General features: G+C 45.1%; 1 protein-coding gene across 1 annotated transcript in view; it reads left to right on the top strand.

Annotated features, from left to right (window-relative positions):
• DOCK2 (dedicator of cytokinesis 2) overlaps window positions 1-22,641 on the top strand; it is a gene marked incomplete at both ends in the record, with an annotated part of 408,698 nt that overhangs the window by 318,816 nt on the left and 67,241 nt on the right. Inside the window, 3 exons of the mRNA XM_079702106.1 lie at window positions 6,362-6,440; window positions 16,274-16,374; window positions 16,458-16,516. Coding sequence (XP_079558232.1) covers window positions 6,362-6,440; window positions 16,274-16,374; window positions 16,458-16,516 — 239 coding nt within the window. The remainder of the gene's footprint in view (window positions 1-6,361; window positions 6,441-16,273; window positions 16,375-16,457; window positions 16,517-22,641) is intronic.

Here is a 22,641-nt window from a genome sequence, read left to right on the forward strand (position 1 = left end):
TAAATATGCCCATGGAAATATGACCAAGCACTGCAGCCACTGTAGTGAGTTCAGAGCACAGAGAAGTTAGGATTTATGACTGCCTAGGTTCGAACCATCTTATAGTTATGTTACCTCTGGTAAAGTTACTTAACCACTCTGGACTCTGTTTTTCTCACTGTAAAATGGGGCACTAATAAGACCTATCACAAAGGATTTTTGTGAGGATCAAAATGAAATAATATGCATAAAGTAGTTAGAATAGTGTTTAGCAAGCATTTCATAATGTGAGCTATGATTTTTGTTCTCACACTCCTATGATCTGGGAATATCCAAAATATTTCACAGAAGAGGCACATCCGGGCTGGATCTTGTCTACCTTACTGGTGACATATTTCAAGGTCTAATATTGTCTCCAGCACACACTAGGCACAGAGTAGGGTCACAATAGTTGACCCTAGGAAGTTGAGCAGGGCAGTGCTCAGCAGCCTGCTGGCGGCTCCATCAGTGTGCCAACAATCGTTGACGCCCGCTTCCCCTTTCTCCTACCGACATTAATTTGTACCGCCTACTTCCTTTTTGTAGACCTCATCTCCTCCAAAACGTATCATCCAGAAGAAGGCCTCTCCATGGGTTTTATAGCCAGCAGGGCACATCTAATCCTGATGTCCAGCTGGCCCTGGAATTCCAGTCCCAGGAGTCTGCTGCACCCCTAACTAGAATCCAGAATCACTCAAGATGGGTTGGGGGCACTTGGGGTGGGCCGTGCCCTGACCCTGAGCTGGAATCCTCTGATACACTCTAGCCTCTTGGTGCGTGGAGCCCTTGTGTGTTGTGAGGGAAGCAGCTTAAAGGCTCTGGGAGAATGGCTTTTTCACTGCTTCTAGGGGAGGAATAAGGACTCCCTTCTTCTGGCCACCTCTTTTATCTCCATCTTCAAGTTTTGACCAGTAGAATCAACTACATCCCATGAATCACAGCCCAAAGGGGAATGGGATTCAGGGAGGCCCTCTCTCTACCTTCGGCATTCTCACTGGAAAGGGCATGTCCACCTCCAGTTACCTCTTTCATTCACATCATACAACCTGTGGGCATGGGTTGGTTGTCACACTGGCGTGTTCTCAGCTTCGGATCCTCCTGCCGCAGAGCTACAAGGTGGCTGGGCAGTCAGGATAATGATAACCACACAACTGACATTTATTAAGGACTCCTGTGGACTGAGGCCCTGGGCCACCAGCTTCATGCACTGCATCTCATTTCATCTTCACACACGGCTCATCACACCGATGGGGCAGCTAAGAGTACCAGAGGCAAAGCAACAAGCTCAAGACCACAGCAAGGAAGAGTAGCAGAGTGGGAATGTGCCCCCAGGCAGGCTTGCTCTAGCTTCTGCAGGAGTCTGTGTGCACCTTCCATTACTGCATCCAGTCCAAGGACTGATGCATAGGGTGCATAGGTTTATTCAGGACACGAAACATAGGAACTCTCAGTTGCCTCCAGTAATGAGGATTTGTTCTGTTACATGAAGAGAAGTAGGAAACTGGAAACCTGGTCCAGTGGCTGCAGTGAGCTTCATGTGGAGCAGTTCTCAGGATACCAACCTCGGGTATCCTCGGGTACCAAGCTCCCTTTCTGCCAGCTTCTTCCTACTCACAGCAGCTGACTTCTCTTGCAGTATGGCTTTTGCTTCCTCACAGAATTATCTGCTCATGGCTTCTACTCAGGGCAGGGTTCGTTGCATTCTCCCTGGTTGTCCTGCTTTTGAACTGTCTAAAAGGGTTTGATTTACTACTATCCAGGCTTGGGTGCCCCCACTGGTAGCCATATGATTACCCGTGGGCTTCTAGTCAGCCCATGGAAGACTGCCTCAGTCGAGTGTTGCTTCTGGGCCCTCTCAGCTGTGGGCAGGGCAGCAGGATAATGGGGACTAAGTGGGAAGGGGCTCTGTGCCTTGTGGGCATGAGTAGGAGCATGCCCAGTGCCAAAACACCATGCAGGCTGGCCTTCAGGGGAGCCAGTATATCTTTCTGGTTAATTGCAAAGGCTTTAAAGAAAGACAGACCTGAGATTGGGTGGACTCTGCTGCTTATTAGCTGTGTGAATGTGGGGAAATTTTTTGATCTTTCCAGTGCTCAGTTTCCTCTTCTGTTAAATGGGTGCAACAGTAACACCTCCTTCAGTTTGTAAGATTAAATGTAACAAAGTCTGTAGAGTACTTGGCACAGGATATATGCATGAAAACATGAGACTCCCATCATTATCATTATTAACAAGGTGAGCTCACAGCTTGGGTTGAACAGAATTACAGACATTTCTTTGTGAACAGAATAGCATGGTGGTTAAATACCAAGGTTCTGAAGACAGCATAACTTTGTTTAAATCCTGGTTGCACATGTATTGGCTGGGTTCTTGGGAAAGTTACCTAAACTCACATCTCTAAAAGTCAAACAATATCTAACTCGGAGAGTTAATGTGAGAATTTAAAAAGGTGGGAAAAAAACACGGAAGAAATCCATGCAAAGTACTTAGCACAGAGCCTGGCACATCGTTGGTAACCATGACTGTGATTATTATTAATTTTTTTAGAGGCTGCTAAGCATCACGGATGAAATGCAGGAAATGTTAGGTTGATATTTGATCATGAACTTTGTTTTCAACACTTCAAGATCATTTTTGAAAGTAACAGAAAAAGTTGAGTGTGTTTTCATTCTAACCCACTTCAACATATTAGTGCTTAGGCTTTAAGTACAATTATTTTTTTTAAAGAATACAGAAGACATACTTTTCCAAACCCATACGTGGGAAACCAAAGTTAAGTGATATTCTGATTTCCAGAGGGTGGCTGCAGAAGAATCCAGAGAGAGGGAGGAACCTTGATTTACTGCAGCCCCTATCTGCTACCCGTCCCCCCATCAGCACAGGGAGCTAATCATTCCTGGTTATTGGGCTGGCCTTTGTGAGCCAGAGGCAGGTTTAGGTTGACAATCAAAATAATAACTGTTATGGAAACTACTGAGAATGTGTAAAACCCCTCATTTTGGTATCATATTAGACTGTCTGAGATGTTTATACATAATATGACAGCCACTCAATGCATTTTCATCTGGGGAATTAGATATTAATCTTTAAGAAGAAAATATAGATTTTTTTTCAGACATATTAGCAAATGACAGAATGACAAAACCAAAGAAATCTCACCTTGTGGCAGCCTGATGGTGTGGAGGGTTTTGTGGGATTTGTATTTCGTGTCTTTACATGGTCCTGCTGGCTGCAGCTTGTCCTCTGACTGTCTATTTTGCTGTCGGTACCTGCCTTTGGAAGAAGAATTAAGCAACCCAAAAGGGTCTGGGCGGCCATAGCTACCATGTTACTATTGTCACCATGTGGCAGGCACTGTGCTCAGCACTTACCATACATTTGCCGTTACACCCTGCGGGGACCCTGCGAAAGGGGTTACATTGCTGCTGTTTCACAGAAAAGGAAACCTAGGTGTCAAACATGATATTAACATGTCCCAAATCCACACAGCTGGGAATTGGCAAAGCCAGAAATCACATCCAGTTGTGTGTGTGTGTGTGTTTGTACAAATCTCATGATCCTGATAACAGGATGCACTGCCTTCTTCGTTCAACAAATATTTATAGGTGGGCTTCCCTGGTGGCGCAGTGGTTGAGAGTCCGCCTGCCGATGCAGGGGACACGGGTTCGTGCCCCGGTCCAGGAAGATCCCACATGCCGCGGAGCGGCTGGGCACGTGAGCCATGGCCGCTGAGCCTGTGCGTCCGGAGCCTGTGCTCCACAATGGGAGAGGCCACAACAGTGAGAGGCCCGCGTACCACAAAAAAAAATAAAATAAATAAAAATGTATAGGTGAGGTTTTCAGAGGTGATGAAGAAGAGAGCCCAGTGCTACTGAAAATTAGTCCTTGGGCCACCTTTATCTATATGTCTTAGGTCTGTTTGCTACTTTACATTTAAACAAGGTTTTGTAACTTTCAAAGCTTTTTTATGTACATTTTCTCTTTCTGGCTTCTAACAGATGGATGTTATACAAGGTCGAATAATGAAGTGCTGATCTTAAAAACAAAGAACCCCCCCCCAAAAAAACCCCAAATATTTAGTGTTTAACGAACACCTAGCCCAGCTTCCTAACAAGCAATGCCTGATGTAGCACATGCTATAGTTGCCCTTCCCACACTCATGGCCGACCCAAAATATACCTGCAGCTTTGGTGGACATTTCCTGTGCATCCTGAGAGCTGCCTACTTCTTTCATTCTCTGGGCTTTCTCTGGCTACAGGAGAGTTCTCAGCCCACCTGCAGGGCAGGCCAGAAGTGCTAGGGACTTAATGTCCGTAAGAGCGACTTTCAACCAGGGAGGGGCTGGTATTAATGGGTAAATAGCCCAGGACACTTCTGATGCTCAAGTATGTTCGATACAGTCTAAACTCAGAAGTTCCCATGCAGAATTGAGTCCCAGTTATTACCCAAAGCAATAACCTGCTGATAAACACTTCCTTTTACTGGCTTCCCACAGGTAGCCAAATAGACATTTTCCCTGGACCAGCCACTCAATAGAGAAATTATTGATTGTCCACTGTTAATCAAAGATTATAGACAGTAGTACAGGGAAGATCTGGCCCCTGCCCTCTTTAGATTTTACAAACACACACACACAGTGGAGACTTGCCCACAGTTGGGCATGTAGCAGTTTGGGAGGTGACTGCAAAAATCCTGGACAGAAATGATGGTGACTTGGTTCAGGTCAGTGGCAGTGAGTGACGAGAAGTAGTTGCATTTGGATATATTTTGAAAGTAATGCTAAGAGGTTTTGCTGAGAAGTCAGGTGTAGGATGTGAGAGAAAGAGGAAAGTCGAGGCTGCTAAGTCCCCCTACCCCTTGAGCAACTGGAAGAATGGAGTTGTTTTCAGCTTAGATGGGAAGATGACAGAAAGAGGGCAGGTAATAGGAGTCAAGCTTTTGACACGTACGCTTGAAATGCCTATTAGTCATCTAAGTGAAGGCACAGAGCAGAGAGCGGGAATGCAAGCTGGAGCTCAGGGCAAAGGCCAGGGATGAAGATATAAAATTTGGGAGTCAAAGGCATGTAGATTGGAGAGTAGATGAGATCACGGAGGGAGTCTCTCATTTCAAGGAAAGTACAGTCTAGTTGGAGGAGACAGTCGTTACTGAGTCACACAAATAACTCATTCGCAGACCATGATGAAGTCTGGAAAGGCAGTTGTACTGACTGTCCTCTGGGGGCCCGAAAGATGCAGCAGACCCTGCCCTGAAACGATTAGAAGGAGGGGGCATTCTATACAAAGGAAGAATACAGCTATGAACTCAGAAAACAACCAAAAGCACAAAGTAATAGTGAGAAATGATCCTAGCAAAGAAGGTGGGGTCCAATCATGGAGAGCATTGACGGTCAAGAGAAAGAATTTAGATTTCTCCTGTGGGCAGTGGGGAGCCACTGAGGTGGGTGATCGACAGGGTCGGAATTGTTCCATAGGGCAACTCACTCTAGGGGTTGAAAGGGCGAGAGATAAGAGGCTGTAAGATCAGAGAGTAGGAAGGAAGGAGAGGAAGGGCTGGATGGGAAGCCATTCAAGAAGAAATACAATTTGACAACAGGTAACAAAATGTTCAATATGTGTAAGATTTGATCAGCATTACCATCTCGAGAGGAAGAGTGGAGAAGAGGTATATATGGAAGGTGCAAGGCATACATAGAAGAGTGATCATTGAAACACTGTTTATAACAGAAAATGCTGAGAAGCAACATAAAGGTCCAGCAATAAAAGACTGATGCAATACACTGTGATACATCTATACAATAGAATGCTCTTCAGTGATTAAAAGGGATGATATATATCTGAATTCACTGGCATGAAAGGAACATACAATTTATTGTTGAGTAAAAGAGGCTGTGGAACAGAATGTATCATTTAACCCCATTTATCAAAATGCTATCTTTATAATATCGTTTGTGTATATACGTCTAGGGAGACCTTTGAAATTATGTTTGTCAAAATGTCAGTGATGGTTTTCCCCAGGTGATAGGATTGCTGGTGTGTCGTTTGTTCATTTATTTATTTGATTTGGGAGGAGGCAATTTTTCTGTCTTCCTGCATGGCATGAATTTTCTGCCACAAGCTTGTAACAGTTTAAACAAGAGACAATACAGATTTTCTAAAGGAAGTCAAACAGACAGGGCAGGGCAAACATGGCCCCAGGTCTACAGTGAGAGCAGGTGTTAATGTGGGTCAACGAACCTCTTCCTCGGGTCTTTGGAACTAAAGGAACTTCAGTCTGAAGCATGGGGGAGGGATGTCTGGGGTAGCGTGCTCAGATGGCCTGGTGACCTTCTGCCTTCTTCCAGGGTCTTCCTGAGAGCTATCAACAAGTTTGCAGAAACCATGAACCAGAAGTTCCTGGAAAACACGAACTTTGAGTTTCAGGTGAGTGTGAGGCGCCAGACTTGCCCTTGGAGTGCCCTGGCCGGGCTGCTCCAGCAATCTGGGCTAACTGCTCCATCAGACACATCCCAAAACACTCGGAAGCTATGCCTGTGTCTCTGGGTGTTTCCACAGAGCGGTGGTGGGGAGAGGGGAGGAAGGGAAGTACTCAGCGTTTGGAACCAGGCCTTTGATTAAATAGTCATCAACTGAGCAGCATATGCACATGTGACCGTATGATGTATCTTGTGCTGAAGAGGAGACTTGCATTCATTCATTGTCAAAGTGGGTGCCACCTTTTAAAAATGTATTACTTTTTTTTTTTTCTCTTTTATTCACTGGAGCCTAGAAAAGCAGCCATTCTCAGATACTGAAAGATAAAGCTCACTAGTACATTTCTGTGACTTTGTGATTCCTCCAGAAATCACTTTTAGTGCTCAGACAAGACCTGGGAACTCTGTGAGATTCAGGGGCTTCAAAGCATGCCCCTGGGGCAGACAGGGCGACGCATCTGCTCAGGGCCCAGGCAAGAAGAACCAACTCTTCAAAGCCTTGTGGACAAGTTCAGGTTGCTACCTCTGGCTGCAGGTGTGAGAGGGGAGACCCTTAAAAGGGGATCCCCCCTCCAGGGAAGCCTCTGACCCCCAGGATCTCTCACAGCTTAGGGAGTGGCCAGCAAACTGGGGCGATGGCTTTTCCTGCCTGCTCGTCTGGGGTTTCAGTTCCTGTCTGGGCTCTGGCCTCTGACCAGCCGAGGAACCTCAGGCAAGCCTGGACTGCATCTGTGCCTCAGCTGACTCATCTGTAAAATGCTCAACAACACCTCCCCTCGCTACTTCGTAGGGTTTTTCCAGAATGGGACGTGCCAAGGCACTTGCTAGGGGAACTCACTTGTAAGGAGGGTCCCAACAGTTTCCGATCAAACACTTCCTCCTCCAAGAGGCCTCCCCTGCCTGATTCCTCTCTGAAGGTCCCCTAACAACCCCATGGCCACTGTGTATCACCACTTAGCCTGCTGTAGTCTCTTCATAGCACTCCATGCTGTCTTTCTTATTTGCCTACAGGCCCGTTCTCTTTCTTTCCTCTGGTAGAAGGTAAGCTTCGGGAGTGGGGAGTGTGAAGACCTGTACTCACAGGGAATCTGTGCTGTGTTCCTGGCACATAGTAGGTCTCCTTGGGGAGGTGATGCCTGGGCTGAGGTCTGTGAGATCCGCTCTGCTAGACAGCACCGGCCTATAAATACTTAATAAATGTTATCTTTGAATAAGATTCTCTCCCACTACCTTGCATTTAAATCAGGCAACTGAACTATAATGATAATGATGATGAAAAGAATAGCTGCCATTTTCTGACAGCATTGTACGTGCAGATCTCACAAGAAGCACTTTATGCGTTATCTTTCTCAGTCCTTACAACTACCCTACAAGGTAGTTACTGTGACTATTATTTTCTCTACTGGAGGGATGTGGACACTAAGACTCCCAGGCGATGAGCAGATAGCCTGAAGTCACACAGCGTGTCAGTACAGATGTGGGACGAAAGCACAGCAGTGGCTGGCACCAGAGCCTGCAGATCACTGAAGCCACATGCTAGAGATAGAGTTTCACCACCACATTGGGTTGACTGCTTGGCAGGGTCTGGGTGAGAGTTATAAATCTTTGACATGGAAACAAAACATGTCACTTTGGCTGTTTGAATCAGAAGTGTTTGATCCCCTTCCAAATGTGGCCCAGGTGCCTGCAGGCTCTGGTTACGAGTACGATCATGGAAGTTAATAAGGCCATTGCTTTTTTGGAGGGGCAGCTTGGAACAACACAGCTAGGGGCCAGTGGCAAGGCAGTGTTTGGGCCATAAAACTGTTGGCTGGTTTGTTCATCTCTTTCCGTGGGCTTTGGTAATTACAGCCTCGGACCTGATTTCCTGACTCTGGCTCTCCTCCACGGTCTTAGGGTGGTACTTTCCAAGAGAAGCTCAGCCTTAGTCCTTCATGCCATTCTTTTAGGTTTTATCCAGTTTTCCTGAAAGAAAATCTGCATCTGAGAGTGGCCCAGAGAAGTGGGGGTTTCATACATGGAAGGTTTGAGCTTATGAGCTGTGTGGCTTTAGGCAAATTACTTTACCTCTCTGTGCCTCGGTGTCCTCAACATCAAATTATGACACTAATAGTAGCTACTTCACTGGATTGTTGAGAGGATTCAGTGAATTAATTCGTGTAAAATACCTAGAAGAATGCCAGGAACATGGTAGTTAATAAATGGTTATTAAATGTTAGCTCATGATAATTACAATAATTATCATTTTGATGTGATGATGATGACGGTGGTGGTGGTCCTAAGTGTGTCAGGTCTGGGAACCCATATGTCAGTCCTCAGCAAACAGGACAGTAGGGAGGCATCTTTCTGGTCACCACAACGCTGCCTAGGGCTGTCACACCCACAAGATTTGTAAAACGGGCAAGTGGCCAACATTACAAAATGAAATAAGTCTGCTTTTCGAATGAGACTTCCACAGATATTTCGTGGGAAGCACTCAAGAACAGGATCATTCTTCAAACTTATCTTTGTTCTCCTACCTTCTCCTCACTTGTGTGAGAATGGATTTGTTCTCCGTACCCTGCCTGGAACACGCCTTGTTTTCTTCTTACGGTTTCATTAATTATGCATTTAATATCAGCAGGAACAGCATCCACCACTAAGCGCAGCTGGCCTTGCCAGCTGCTGCCCAGAGGAGGGGCAAGTACATTGAGATTAGCCCTGATATCTTTTCCAGAACTGTGGTTTTATGACTCAAAGGGCAAAAAGCAAGAAGCTCTGTGGGTGCCGTTCTGTAGGTGACAAGACCTGGGAATTAGAAAAATGATGTTTCCTGCTTGGGGCTAAAAAAATTTGCATTCCCAGGCCCTATTCAAGATGCTGGGCCTTGAGATTCACATCTGTGTGCATGGTCAGGGAAGACCAAGAGAGGATTTCAAGTTTAACTCAGTGAGAATTTTTGTTTAAGAGCAATTCTCATGAGTCCAGGCTGTTGCAACATGCCTTGAGAAATTCAGAAGCAAAACAGAACACTGCCCTGCCTTCAAGGATCTTGGGGTCTCAATAGCAGACTATAAATCCATCTTCTAGCATCCAAGCTTTTGAGGAAGGTGACTAACCTTTATTAGGCATCGACTTAGGGCATTTTGATCCTTATCATAACCCTGTTAGGTTGGGATATACCCATTTTACTGGTGAAGAAACTGAGCTTCAGAGAAGTGGTTGACTTTCCTGTTAAAGGTCATCTAACTATTAAGTAGGTCTTCTGGGATTCAACCCCAGGCCTGTCTGCAATACCCAATCTCTTTTCACTCTTCTGCACTGTCTGTTAGGAACAGGGTGCCCTTCGGATCTAGGAGATAGCTCTATGTAGCTCCAGAAACAGTCTGCCCTTGTTAGCTTTTGCTGGCTGTGGGACAGGGAGCTCTTCAGTGATTGGCTGCAGAATTAGACTCTCCATGTTGGAAACTCTGATTGGTCCAGAAATCAGTGGTTGCACTTCAGATGTGTTCTTTGGCTCCAAATAATTTTTTTCCATCTTAGGTGGCTGTCTGATTGCTTCTAAGACCATTCTCTCTACTTGGGAAGCTATAATTGGCTCTGCCTTTGGTAATTCCAGCCTTAGTCTTGAGGCATTTCTGGATCAGCTTCTGGGCACCAGACCACCTTGGGATCATTTTTAAACCTGTACTGGAGACCCTGTGAAATGAAAAGCTTCCAGAATATTCCCAGCCATTGGTGGAGGAATGAGGGCAGGCTTAGTCTTTATAATGGGAAATGTAACCAGTGATGGCAAAAAACATGAGAGAGGGAGCACAGACACAGAGGGAGCACTCATTGACGCATTGAAGAGGCCCACAGCACCACCCACAGGGAGGTCATGGCAGGACGCCTCCACCAGGCAGGAAAATGGTCACATTCTTGGGGACAGCTTCTGCAGCCCTGCCTGCTTCAGCTTGAGGACCCTAGAGCACCTCTGGACTGATGTTTCCAACCTGAATCTGTAGTTGGAAACTTTTACTCCCAGAGTCAATGGCATCTTCAGAATGGCCATGGCAGCTGGGCCTTTGCACCACAGAGGTGGTGGGTATGCTGACTGCATTTCAGCAACCCTGGGTGTTGGGTCTCTTTTTTTTTAAATAAGAATTTGGGATAAATGATAATTCAAGGCCATTGAGAAAGAAACTTATAGGATCAGACATTCTTGATGTCTCTGCTGTAAAGATATCTGATGAACCAGTGGAAAACTCAACCAACGACAAAGGCTAACAAGAACCAAGAAAGAAAAAGAAGAGCAATTTTAGCAGAAGAGCAGAGTGGTTAAAGAATGCCAGTTCTGGAGGCAGATACACTTGGATTCAAATGCCAGCTTCATCATTTTGTAACCGTGTGACCTTGGGCAAGTTATTCAACCTCTCTGGGCCTCAGTTCCCTGTTCTCTAAAATGGGGAGAATCATAATACCAATCGCATAGTTTCTGGGGAGGATTTAACAAGAACACATGTGGCATGCTGGGCTCATTAATGAACTCATTCAACAAATATTTCCTGAGTACATGTTGGGTTAGACATGATCCTAGACACTGGATATACGACAGGGAATAAAAAGATGAGTTTCTTGCTTGCATGATGCTTACATCCGGTAGAGGAGACAGAAAATAAATTAGTTCTGCTTAAAATATGTCATGAATCCTGTGAACAGGGTGTAATGAGGGCAAATAATGGATGGATCTAGTTTAGTCCAGGCGGGCTGGGAAGGCTTCCCCTGGAAGTGATTTTTGAACTGAGATCAAAAGGCTGAGTAGGCGTTTACTAGGTAGCAATTTCCTCATTTTGTCCTTATAAGTACCCCCTTTAGATACTATCTAAAGTCTCAGAGAGGTAGGGTAACTTGCCCATAACAATGGAACTTGTAATTGGATTGGAATTCTGGAAGGTGACCTGACAGTATCTATGAAAACAGACAACAAAGACAACACAAACAATAACAATATTTGCATAGACCCTGTGCCTTAGCAGTTCCAGGTCTAGAAATGTATACTACATGACAGTCTCTCATGCATAAAGATATATAAACAAGGATGTTGATTACAGCACCAATGCTAAAGAAAAAAAAAGTTGGAGTCAAGCTAAATGTCTATAAATAGGAAATTGCTTACAATTAAAGTACATTCTTAGAGCACAAGACCATGCAGCAATAAAAGAGAATGAAGCAGATCTGTATATGCTAATGTGGAAACATCTGCAAGAAATATTGATGAGAGAAAAAAGCAAAGTATAGCAGACTATTAAGAAAAGATGTCTATACATATGTTTGTTTATACACAAAAATTTTTGGAAGGATATCCAGGAAATTGTTAGTGACATTTTCTTCTGGGGAATTAGACTAGGGTGCAAGGTAGAATGGAAAATAACTTTTTATTATTTAATCTTTTCAATCATTTAATTTTTTTACTGTGTATATATTACATTTATAATTTTCTGAGAGTTAATTAAAAATAGCTGAATTCTAATTACACCCACTAGCAGTATGACTGGGTGGTTGTTTAATTTATCTGGATCTCACTGTTTACATCTGTGAAGTAATAGATTTGGACCAGATGACCCTTAAATTTATTCCAGCTTTAACCTTCTATTGTCCTACGATTTCAAAATATGAAATTCCCAATCAGAAATCACCTTACTCCTTCCCCAGGGAAAAGGAACCTGTGTGTTTTGCCAAAGATTCTGTGGCTTCTCTGAGCCATCCAGGCTGGGCTCTTAATAAAATGCCACCAGGCAGCTTGGGCCAGGGAGGAAAGAAAAATCTGGGATCTTTTGAAACAACTGGAGAATCTCTCTAACAAAAGGGTGATCAATAAATAAATATTTTCTGGAGCACAACTGTATTCAAGCCATCGTACTGAATTTAGCATTAGGGATACAAATAAGTAGAAGCCAGAACCCTTGGTACTGGTGGAACTTACAATCGGAAAAGACAGGGCTTACAAATGCTCTACGACCAGCACTTACAACAATCCCTTATGGTAGTTACCATTATTTTTTCCATTTTACAAGTAAGAAAAATGAGGCTCAGAAAGGTCAAGTAGCTAGCCAAAGACAGCTCAGCTAGTAAGAGAGAGACTGGTATCCATTCCCTAGTCTGTGAGACACTGATGCATGTGCTCTTAACTACTGGAGGATCCTGTCACGGGAAGTGAGTGGAGCACAAGGTCAGGTGCGGAACGATGGACCCACGTCTGTGGTTGCACCTACTAAGTGCTCCTCAAATCCGGAAGGGCTGAGCAGACCTGATGTGCTCTGCCTTCTGGGAAGGCCTCATGAAGGAAGTGGGTCTCGAACTGGGCTTTGATGAAAGGATGGAAGTTAGATGCTGCAGGTGTGAGAACCACTGTGAGCAAAGCCACGGAGGCCAAGATGCTTGTGTTCTATCTGTGAGTCTGAGCAGATCAGCCCCTCCCCCTCTCCTGGAATAGGCAGTTTGCTGAGGGAGAAAACACTGGAAATTGCCCGAAAAGCCAGGTTAGTTCATTTGGTTCTGATCCTTCAGGAGCAAGAGTCAAGGAAGGTTCAGGCAAGAAGTATCACGAGTGCCCAGTGTGTCTAGTTGTGGCCACTGCTCAGCTCTCAGGCACTGCACAGAGCCACTGACCATGATGGCCTCCCCTCAGTTCCAGAGTTGGACCCACAGAGCCTCATGGGCAGAACTGGGCAGGGGCTGTGGGTGTGATACTTAGGGGCACCATTTCTGATCCACTAAGAAGAAGCACTGGATCTATGGTCTAATGGTCCATGAAGATCTTCAAGGAGAGAAGTCAAAAGAAAATCAGGTGCACTCCTAAGTATATACCCAAGAGAACTGAAAACATACATCCACACAAAAACTCATATGTAGATGTTCATAGCAGCATTATCCATAATCGCCAAAAGGTGGAAACAAACCAAATGTCCATCAGGGATAAACAAAATGTGGTACATCCATATATATTTATAGCCAGACTAGTATTCAGCAATAAACAGAAATGAAGTACTGACACCTGTGACAACGTGGATGAACCTTGAAAACGTCATGCTTAGTGAAAGGAGCCAGACACTAAAGAAAGGTCACGTATTTTCTGATTCCACTTCTATGAAATGTCAAATCCACAGAGACAGAAGTAGCTTTGTGGTTGCCAGGGGCTGAGGAGGAAGGAAGAATGGAAGTGACTGCTAATGGGTGGATGGTTTCTTTTTGGGGCAATGAAAATGTTCTAAAATTTGGTAGTAGTGAAGATTGTAGTACCTTGTGAGTATACTCAAACCCACTGAATGATATACTTTAAAAAGTTAATGTTATGATATGTGAATTATATCTCAACTTTAAAAAAGAAAATCAGGAATGTGTGACAGAAGACATTTTTGAGGGACCAAGTCAGGTAGAATAGAGGCTAGCAAGAAGCTTAATTAGATTTGACAGTGTCTAGGTATTCTCAGACATGGTTGGGAGGGGGGGATTTCTGGAATTATTCTCAAAAGCGATACCAATTCAACTTACTTTATCACATACCTATTTCCTGTTGTAACCTGATTATTCTTATGAAATCCCCTAAATTCAGGAATTTCTCACCCTAGAAATAACCCATTCCATGTCCTATGGCCAAGTTTTCCCGTTCCTTGGCTTGTGGTTTCATATCCTGGTCTTAAACGGGAGGAGGTGTGAGCTCTGGGCTTACGCAGACCAAAACAGTACATTTTCAGAACCTGCAAGTCATGGGGATGCCAGGAGGAAGGACAGTCAGAGTGGCTGAGAGACACCCTGACCTTTACTGTGTTTGGATAAGCGAGGTTACTACGGAAACAGAAGAGCCTGAGATCTGATGCTCAGGGTGATGGGCAGTCTTTGGAGGACTTTGAGGAAGGGAGTGATACGATCTGATCCTTCTGGGTTCTGTGTGCAGAGTTGACTTTACGGGGGCCACAAGCCAGGAGGTCACTTCACTGCACCCCTGGAGAGACTTGGTCTTTTTGGACTCTGGGAGATAAAATTTCAAGTAAAAGAAGGAAAGCTCATTTCCTCAACAGAGTATGAGCTGCACAAGGGCAGGGACTGCTGTCTGTATAACCATTGCCCTATCCCCACATGATGACAATTCCTGGCCCATTGAAGATGTTCAATAAATATGTGTTAATGCATCCTCAGCTAAAGACTGATCACAGCGTGTAGAAAGAGACTTGAACGTCTATCAGAAGGCTTGGGTTTAAATCCCAGCTCTGCTGTACATTTAACAAGCTGTGTGACCTTAGGCAAAATACATAAGCCCTCTAAGCCTCAGTCTCCTCAAATGTAAAATGGGCCTAATAATGGCTACCAAGTTTTGAGAGATGAAAGGAGGGATGTGTGGGAAAGTGCCTGGCCCATGGTAAAATGAAGGGCTTGTTTTGCTCCTTTCTGAAACTGGAACCACAAGCCCATATGAAAGTAATACTCTGGGCAGCAATAGGGGCTTTATCAAGGGTAGAGCTGCCTTTCACTTAGTCTTGGCCATCTGAAACTTCCAATGAACATCTCTGAGTGAAGGATGAAGGTCTCCATTGGCAGGTGATTTCCCCAGCTGGTGTTAACCCTCCCCTTGATAGTCAATGTTTAGAGGAGGCTGGAAGTGTGTGGGCTTTGTCCAGCAAAGCTGCCCCCTACCTGGTCCTTGCAGGGCCATGGCATCTTGTAATAATTGCCCCTGAGCACTGAAGGCACCAGGTTGTACTATTTGCTTTGGTACCAAAGGAGTCACTAGAATAATGAAAAGAATAATAGGGCAAACCAGTGCTTTGGAGCTCTTACTGAGATTCATGCCCTTTAAACACATCATCTTTATCATAGCCCTCTGCAGTGGATACACAGGTACCCCTTTTGCAGATGGGTTCACTGAGGCTCAACAATACCTTGGTTTGGGTCTCCATCTCTCGGTTCCGTAGCCTGTGTCAATATCACTGTCACTGCTGCTAATCTTTGGAGCCCTTGCCCTGAGCTGCACACTTTACCTGATCTCTTTCACCATGAGCAGTGGAGTGGGTTCTAGTATTAGTCTCTTCATTTAGCACCAAGAGATCATGTAAATGCGACGGTTATGACAAGCTTACCTGTAAACTTGGCCCTCAGTGGTTCTTGAGCTCAAATTAGCACTGCAATCATCTAGAGTACTTGTGAACACACAGATTTCTGGGGTCCGATTCAGTAGGTCAGGGGTGGGTCCAGAGAATTTGCATTTCTAATGAGTTCCCAGGTGATGCTGGTGCTGCTGGCCAGAGCCACACTTCAAAACCATTGAACTAAAGAGAAGGAAAAGGCAAAATATTCTAAGATGGAAGGTTGCAGGCTGGTCCTCTGAGCTGTCGGGTGAATTAGGGAGGACTTCCAGAGAGGCTGAGAGTCTCTGAAATACTTAATCCCTCATCACCCTCTACTTCTAGGGCAGAGAACCAGCTCACCAGGGCACCCAGCTGGGGCGACTTATTTGTCTTTCAAAAAAACAAAATGAAGCAAAACAACAACAATAAAAAAGCAGCCCTAAAATCTTCCTCCTTGCCCAAATCCTGTTGTCAGAGAGAGGATGTGGTCAGCACCTAGAGAAATCCATCAGTTATCCTAGCTTTGGCCGGGATGTTAATTTCAGAGTCAGTGCCAGTTAGAAAATTGCAGCACACAGAATTAAACTGGTTCTGCCTCTGTCTTCTGCCATCTTCATAAATTATTCACATTACCCAGCGTTTAATATGCTTTCCCACTTCAGACCCTCTCCATGACTGTTCTCCACTCTTTCATTTACAGCTGTGGAACAACTATTTTCATCTGGCAGTGGCTTTTATCACTCAGGATTCTCTGCAGCTGGAGCAGTTCTCCCACGCCAAATACAACAAAATCCTGAATAAGTAGGTTGCATTTGGATCTCTTGAAAGGGGGTAGGAGAATCTCTGAGATGGTGACTGAAGCAGACATTTTTTGTTCCTCCTAGGTACGGGGACATGAGACGGCTAATTGGCTTCTCCATCCGTGATATGTGGTACAAACTTGGTGAGTAGGCACACACATCCAGACAGACACCATCTGCACAAGCCAGGCTCCTTCTTGAAGACCATCCGTTAGAGGGCCATGGGGGCTTCAGCAGTGGGAGCTTGAAATAATAGTTTATCACTGTGTGCACCCCGGGTCCTTAATAAGTGCCGGATGAGAGAGGGTGTCCATCCCCCAAATCCCACCCCCCAAAACAGCTGTGGATCTGCTTGTCCTTGATGCCCCGAGGGGTTAAGAACTCAAACTGGAATTTACAAGAAGGAGAGAGAGCACGACTGCTGTGGGAGTACACGTCACACATGTGCTTTCTGTTGACTGGTGGGCGTTCTGCATCCTGCTTCCTATGTGATGTAGTGATCTACAAAAGACCCTCCAACTGCATGGGGGAGAATTGTTTCCATGGAGGACGAAGGTCTTTTGCGGTATGTTTGAGCTGAAACGTGACCCCAGAAGCTGTCCCCGCTTCAGTGAGCTGCAGGAATCCTGTGTGAGCTCAGTGGCATCTGTGGGAAGAAAGAAGGGGAGATGGAGTCCGCCAGGCGTTTAGGGAGGGTCTGAGTCAGACCAGGGCTAAGGAGATCTTTATTTAGTCTTCACATCACCTCCTGCAAGATGGAAACATTACCTGCTCCTTTTACTGATCAGGAAACTCAGAGAGGGAAGCAACTTGCTTGAGATGAAACAGTGGCAAATCCCAGAGCTTGGTTTTGATTCCACGAGGCTGGGGGCCACATACCTTGCCCAAGGCCTGAATCCTGCTCCATAAATAGGTGTGGAAAGGATGAATGGGTAGGTGGATGGATGAATAAATAGTAACACGTAATGAAGCATTTTCACCTCCGATTTTTGTACACCCTCCTTGACTCTCTGCTGCCGAATTGCTCTGCCCTGGGCCTGGATGTGGGCCCTCTTCAGTCGAGCACTTGCAGTGCTGTGCCCATCTCTTAGATTCAACCTATATCACCTCCCCTGACTTTGCTTCTTGCCTCCCCAGACATCTTAGTGTCTTTCAGTTCCCATCTGATTTCCTGGACAGCTGTTCCTCGCCCTTTCCAACAAGGCCCATTCGTTGTGGGGAAAGCACAGTGGATATCAGCCTGGGTTTTGTGTTTGCTGGCAGCAACTCAACTCAGGCCAAGAGCACATACTGGTAACAGGAGGGTTGTGGACTGGCTTACAAAATCAAAGGGAGAGCTGGGGAACCAGGCCCAGAACAGACTCCACATCTCTGCCTGGGGCCTTGCCCCGTCATTTACATGCTATGAGGCCCAAAGCCAGGGGACTGAGTGACACTGGGCCTAACCTGGGGAAACGGCATCTTCTCCCAGGGTGCTTATGAGGATCATAAGAGCAAATACTGGGAGAGTGAAGCCATGAAAGCCACACCCATGTCAGAGTTTTTATCATTATTTTCACCCTTGCGCCATCAGGAGGGAGCCTAATTTTCCTGTTCTGGCTCAGTAGTCATCAAAGCCAGGCCTGTGTCACTAAGGCCTGAAGCGCAGGGCCCGGGCAGTGCCCAGGCAGGTAACGTAAAAGAGTGACGGGGCTGATGTATGTTAAACCCACAGAAATCCATAAAACAGGGTACTGTCTACATTTGGGGTTGGATAATTCTGTGTTGTGGTGGCTGCCCTATGTATTGTAGGATATTTAGTAGCATCCCTGACCTCTAGCCACCAGATGCCTACCCACCAGATCCTCCTTAGTTGTGATAACCAAAAAAAGTCTCTAGACATTGCCAAATGTCGTGTGTGTGTGTGTGTGTGTGCGTGTGTGTGTGTGTATACAGAATTACCCCCATTTGTAAGCCACTATCATAAATAAATACCATCTCTGCCCTGTTTTTCTAGAACAGCATACCTTTCTCAGTCTAGCTTTTGTTTTTCCACTTTGGGTAATGACAGGGACGTAAGAAATATTTTATGTTTCACTCACCATTTACCCTGCAATAGGAAAAAACAAAAAAGCATGGTGCAAGTGAAGGCCTACCTGGTAGCCAGCATCTGGCCTCAGGGGTCAGGATTATAGGAAGGAGTAGGTGGACCTGCAGCAGAGTGAAGCAGGTGTGCCCCAGCTAAAAGGGACAGTTGCTGTCCTGCTCTGGTCACTGCCATCCTTTTACAATGCAAGGCCGACATTGTCACATCTTTCGCTTTTTCAAAAGAAGAAAGGAAACATAATTTTTAAATGCATTTTCCAATGTATGGCTATTGGTGATAACTAATTGAAAGTTTTAAAACATTGAATGTGTCCAGTGAAACATGGGGCTCAGATTCGGTTTGCATATGAGTCTGCATTCTTTGCTTTACAACAGCAAAGAGGAGGTAAAGCCGTGGTGGGCTTCCTTTCCCAGATCTACATATCAAGCTTTGCCAGAATTGCAAAACAGGGATCTGTGCTTTGTTTGTTTCTAGTTCTTCCAGACAGCCTGCTCTTTTCTGAATGTCCTTCATTGCCATTGTTTTGCACACAGAAGATTTTATTTAGGTATAGATTATGTTTTGGCAGGCATTCCTGTGTTCCCAATTATGCTGATGAATGAAAAGATGTTACCAAATATTCCACCTGCTTAGAATCACAGAACATCAGAACTGGAAGGGCCCTTTAGAGATCATATTGTCCAGCATTTTTCAAATGTTTATTTTTAGCTGAGGACCAATAAAAAAATATCTTGCTCAACACAGAAATTGGATGAAAGCCAAGCTATTCTAATTGAAGTCGAGTCGGGGGCCCAGAGCCCATTATAATGGGCCTCTCCTGAGCTCCCATGTAGACCCCTGTGGATTTTCTGGGGAGAAATCCTGAAGTACTTCAGAGAATAGTTTGAAGCTACAGGTCTGGTCCAACCCACCATTTTACCAATGAGGAAACTAAGGCACAGAGAGGCAAAGAGGTGTGTACGAGATCCTGGAGTGGATTAGAGTTAGATTCAGGACAAGTACCCTGGCACGAGTGTTTGTCCAGAAGCATCACAGACTCCTTGATGTATTCAAGTACCTGTAGGATGAATTAATGTAATTAAAAGATATACTTGTTAGGGTTTGGGGGTTGCAAGAAAGAGATGCTGACTGTGGCTGCCTTAATCAGGGAAGGTACTTATCGGAAGGGGAAGGGGAAATGGTCTACGAAGGGTAGTGCCAGAGACACGCAAGGATCCACGGCAGGTGGTGTGACATTGCCTTCAGGATGTTCCATCCCAGCATCACTCTGCTAAAGGTCCAGTCTCCAGGGGACACCATTCTATTGGCCTTCCTTGGATGACCTCTCCATCAATGCCCCCACCAAGCCTACATCCATCAAGGGAGGCAGAATTTCCCAAAGTAAAATGTTCATGGAGTTATGAGAGGTCAAACAAAGGCACAGATGTCCGCAGCAGAAAACAAAAAGTAAAGGATGCTGCCGGCAAGGATGGCGGAGGCTCCAAGGAAGAGGAAGGTATATCAGCCTGAAAGGGTTTTCCTGCTGCTCATTAGTTACATGGCTGCCTTCTCTTTGCCTGTCTCCTTCAGGGATAAGGGAAGGCAGAGTGAATGGATGGTTCCCCATCCCCGCCCTACTCTGCGTTCTGCCAGATGATGTCATTAGCATACTTTCTCTAACATGCTAATGAGGTTAATCTGCTAATCCAAACCAGGACTAAGCACTGCATACATGAGGGCCCAATGTAGTGAGAACACTGCCTTGGGTAATGATGGATTTTAAAGTGCAATTCGTGGAATATACAAGAGAGAGTGAAACTTAGAAGCTATCTGTGGCAGACGAGGCTGAGTGCCCACACAATAGCCATTCCATCCTTCTTCCTGGCTCACTGATCCCTGATTTTTTTTTTTCATGATCACAGTTTGCTCAGTTAACAATGACTTGTAGCAGGTGATGGCCATGTGACCCTGCTCTAGCCAATGAGAATCGGAAGAAATAAACTTCCTGGGGCTTCAGGAAAACATGTTTTCCCAATTACAGTAAAAGGAAGGGGGACAAATTCAAGGAGCACAACACAGTTTTTGCCCATAGTCTTTCCCCCTCTTCCTTTCTGGGAAACAATAAGATGTCTGGAGGTGTGGTAGCCACCTTGAAGCCATGAAGACAAGAGTCACACCTTAAGGATGGAGGAGCAGCTCTGGACTGACCACCTTTGGCTTCTTGTTAAGGAAGAAAACTAAAGCAGGACTTATTCAGTTTAGCCATGGTGATCAGATTTCTGCTACATCCCTATCTGATACATACATCATCTAATTCAATGCCTTGATTTTACAGGTGAGGTCACTGAGGCCCAGAGAGGCACAAGGACATTCCCAAGGTCAACAACAAATCAGTGACTCAGCTGAGGCAAAAGAGCCAGACTCTTGACCTGAAGTCCAATGTCCTTACTAATAATTTGTTTCAGAATATGCAAATTATTTTCAAAGAGTATGAAATAGCCAACTACGTTTTTCAAAGACTGCTGATAATGAGTAAATCACAATGCATGTTAAGTTTTAAAATTTTGTTTTAATGCCCAGTGCAATCAGGGCATCATCACCATGATCATCAGTATCATCATCTTTTTCTCATCTGGAGAGATTTGAGCAACCCTGTGATTATAAGATAGCTAATTGCAAAGATAATCTCAGGCTGGAAAATCATTCAGGGAAAAGTCTAGACATCTGTGTGTGTGTGTGTGTGTGTGTGTGTGTGTGTGTGTGTGTGAGCGTGCTTTTGTGAGAGAGGGTACATGCAGGGAGGTCTTTATGGAGAGAAGGACCATATGTTGGTACTAGGACCCAGCCACTAAAGGGTTAATGCCATTTGTGTCTTTGAATCCTGGGATGATGCCAAATATAATGTACTTTTCCTGATAATGTAGCATCATAACATTTGATTTCTGCTTAGAGTGAAGCAATGCACGTTTTGCCAAAATAACTGTACTTAACCATCCCACATTCACTTGGGTTAATGCCTGTCTGCTGTGTTAACAGTCTTCATGGGAAAGAAAGACAAATTCCAGCGGCTGGCATCATGGCCTCACACGTGGGGAGGTCACTCCCAGCAGAGCTGTGAGAGCAACTGCACCATTACTTTTTAAGCATCTATGGAGTGCCCAGCTTGGTGCTAAGCTCCAGGGGAGGGCGGGAGAGTTGGGAAAGTATAAGGCACAGTCCCTGCCCTGCCTGGAAGAGCCTACCATCCAGCTCTGAGAGTAGAACAAACTAAGAGTTTAAAGAACAAAGTAAGAGCATGTTCTTTAATGTGACATGTGTGGTGGAGACTCAGGAGTTCAGGCAAACAGGAGGATGGCTCTTTTGAGTAAATGGCTCTTGAATTAGACCCCAGGGTGGTCAGAACTGAAACAGATGGGAATGGGGGAGGGGCAACTATTCCAGGAGAGCAACCAGCCTAAGCAAGCATGGCTTCTTAGAGTTGGGGAGAAGCTGCTGGGAAGAAACAGGAAATGGGATTAGAAAGGCATCCATCCATCCACCCATTCATTGATTCATTTAACAACAAATATTGAGCACTGTGATAGGCAGAATAAGAGCTCCCCCAAAATGTCCAAGTCCTAACCCCTAGAACCTGTGTATAAATTTCCTTACATGGCAAAGTAGACTTTTTAGGTGCAATTAAGGATCTTGAAGATGGTAAGAGTATCCTGGACTATCCACATGGACCCAATGCAGTTACAGTGTCCTTATAAGTGAGGAAAGGAGGCAGGGGAGTCGGAGAAAGATGAGAAAAAGCAACACCGTTGGCTTGAAGATGGAGGAAGGGGCCATGAGCCAAGGAATGCGGGCAACCTCTAGGAGCTGGAGAAGGGAAGGAAACAATTTCCTCCTTAGACCCTCCAGAAAGAACTCAGCCCTGCTCACACTTGACTTTAGCCCAGCGAAACCCATTTCAGACTTCTGACCTCCAGAAGCATAAGATTAATCTGTGCTGCATTAAGCCACTGTCTGTGGTGATTTATAATAGCAGCAACAGGAAATGAAGACAGGTACCCTGTAAGTGCCAGGCACTATGCCTGTAGCTGAGGCTACAGCTGAAAACAGTTGTAGTTAGAGACATAGCCCCCAACTTCATGGACTTTGCACTGAATAGTAACAAACTAATTGCAGAGCTATTTAATTATGGTTGCAAGGGGACATAGC

Source organism: Hyperoodon ampullatus (genome assembly GCF_949752795.1).
Source record: "Hyperoodon ampullatus genome assembly, chromosome: 4".
Lineage (NCBI taxonomy): Eukaryota > Metazoa > Chordata > Mammalia > Artiodactyla > Ziphiidae > Hyperoodon > Hyperoodon ampullatus.